The sequence below is a fragment of the Epinephelus moara genome, chromosome 2 (assembly GCF_006386435.1).
Source record: "Epinephelus moara isolate mb chromosome 2, YSFRI_EMoa_1.0, whole genome shotgun sequence".
NCBI lineage: Eukaryota > Metazoa > Chordata > Actinopteri > Perciformes > Serranidae > Epinephelus > Epinephelus moara.
Window position 1 is genome coordinate 19,033,189 of NC_065507.1, and position 2,334 is coordinate 19,035,522.

Consider the following 2,334-nt stretch of genomic DNA (forward strand, 5'->3'; position numbering starts at 1 on the left):
TTTTTTTTTTCATTGATATAAAAATTAATATAAAATACAGGCACATAGAAGGACATGAAATGATCTGGTTAGCCCAGATTGTCCTGAAAAAAAACAAGATATAGCATGTGTATGTAGCCTTTATAATGACTGTGATATGAGCTTAAAAGTAAAGGCAGTAAAAATACCCCAAAAACGCCTAGGGCCCATAGGGTTAACAAGACGTATCACCAATAAAAGCTTCTAAACCAAAATCTTGACAACCAGATATTTTCCAGCAGGAATATGACTAAATCTGGGAGAAACTAACATTTGCAACCAAGTTTACATGTTTCCCTGATTATTATGTAGCAGTGTGGACTCTGTAAGGTAAACACTAGTGTTGTGCCTGAAGCAGATGACCATGTAAAGAAATATGTCACTAAATGACATCAGCTTGTCTCAAAAGCAGAAAAAACATTGGAAACAGAGAATTCATAACAGTCTGAAATGTGTGATTCATGCTGACAGGCACTACTACATATGTTTACCTCATTATTTGAATCTTTGGCCACGTTTAGTATGAACATCCGACACTGTAACATTATAGAAGATACAGGAAAGCATAATAGATTCACTTTAATATGTGACCTATGAAAAGCTTGACAGTAGTTGTACAGCATATGGACAGTGAAGGCTTTATCTACAAATGGTTTTACTGATGTTGAAATGAGCTATGCAGCCATATAAAGGAGGTAATGAAGAATCAAATATAATCGTTCTCATTGACATATAAAGCCCCCAGAGGTTGAGAAATACATGGTGAAGATTTTAGGACAGGTTTAGATTATGTACGAAAAAGGCTGAAGTCAAATACAAATAGTTTCAAGACCAAACAATCTGAGACAAAAAAATTAAAGCAGGTGACAGTGTGCAGCTGAATATATTTGTGAAATGATGACTGTTGTGAGGTGTAGAACATTATGAAACAGTGTGTATAAGATTAGAAAATAATGAAGAGCAGCCAAGATAGCTGTGGTTCCATTTTCACTCCCTGCCCTGTCAAATTTGTCAGCGTCTAACCTGCTTCTTGCTCGTAGTTATTTTTAGCACATTTGGCTCCAAATGATCGTTAAAGTGTTGAGGGGAGAATGTAAGCACTGAGCATGTTTGCATGTGTTGTTGAACCAGGAGTGCATTTCCCAGACGACAGCGCGGACGATGTCCAGAAGCAGAAACAGCTTCTCAAAGACGCTGCTGCCTTCCTGGTGTCCTGTCAGATCCCATCGCTGGTCAGTGACACAGATCCAGATCCACGTCATGAAGGGTTTGAATGATCTTGTTTTTGTGTCTAATTTTACAGTCATGTATGTGTGTTTTATGATCAGGTTAAAGACTGTTTGGACCACAGTGCTCTGCCCATGGATGGAGCCACACTGACCGAGGCCTTGCGCCAGAGAGGCATCAACATTCGCTATCTGGGCACTGTTCTGGAGTTTGTGGACAAGACCCCTGCCAAAGCCCAGCTGGAGCACTTCTATGTGAGTCTAAAGCCCTGAATACAACCACCACTGTCGAATGCTTTTTGTATTTATGTTTTGTCACTCTAATATTTCCTTTTTTCCATACCTTAGAGAATAGGAATCAGTGAGCTGATCACCAGATGTGCAAAACATATCTTCAAGACATACCTCCAGGTTGGTAACAGACATTATCCTGCCTCTCTCAGAAACAAACCCACATTTATTTTCGTGTAACATAGTTTCAAATTTTTCCTCACATGTAGGGTGTGGAGCTGTCTGCCCTCTCCGCCGCTGTAAGCCATTTCCTCAACTGCTTCCTGAGCTCCTTCCCCGATGCTGTCGCCCACCTTCCACCTGACGAGCTGGTGTCTCGCCGTAAAAGCCGCAAACGTCGCAACAGGGTCCCCGGCAGTGGTGACAACACGGCGTGGGCCAGCCTGACACCCAGCGAGCTGTGGAAGAACATCGCCACAGAGGCCCAGAGCTACTATCATTTCACCATACAGTGGTGAGGACCCCATCTATTGATGTGAAACCAGGGTGTCTGCAGGCCCTTAACAAGTCTTTAACTTTAAAAAAAATAGGCCTTAAAATTCACTAAATAGTCTTAAATTTAAATTTGTGAGGTTTTAATTGACCCTGTGTGAAGTCCCGCCCAGGACACAGACTGCCCAATCATAACGTAACATTGGGCCGGCTCAGACCAGGGTCCAACAACACCACAGCTGTGCTCCATTGACTCTAATGCAGTCATTTCAGATTTCCTTCATTTTCAGGCTGGTTTTGTGGATTTGGAGCTAAATGTTGTGCCTGGAGCACGTCGTGTATTAATGGTACTCGTTACCTGGAGAGG

General features: G+C 42.0%; 1 protein-coding gene across 3 annotated transcripts in view; it reads left to right on the plus strand.

The window, feature by feature from the left end:
• Nucleotides 1-2,334, plus strand: part of cluha (clustered mitochondria (cluA/CLU1) homolog a) — a 28,926-nt gene that overhangs the window by 19,470 nt on the left and 7,122 nt on the right. For all 3 annotated transcript variants that reach the window (XM_050062446.1, XM_050062453.1, XM_050062462.1), the window contains exons 14-17: nucleotides 1,150-1,250; nucleotides 1,347-1,499; nucleotides 1,593-1,655; nucleotides 1,745-1,989. In XM_050062446.1, coding sequence (XP_049918403.1) covers nucleotides 1,150-1,250; nucleotides 1,347-1,499; nucleotides 1,593-1,655; nucleotides 1,745-1,989 — 562 coding nt within the window. The remainder of the gene's footprint in view (nucleotides 1-1,149; nucleotides 1,251-1,346; nucleotides 1,500-1,592; nucleotides 1,656-1,744; nucleotides 1,990-2,334) is intronic.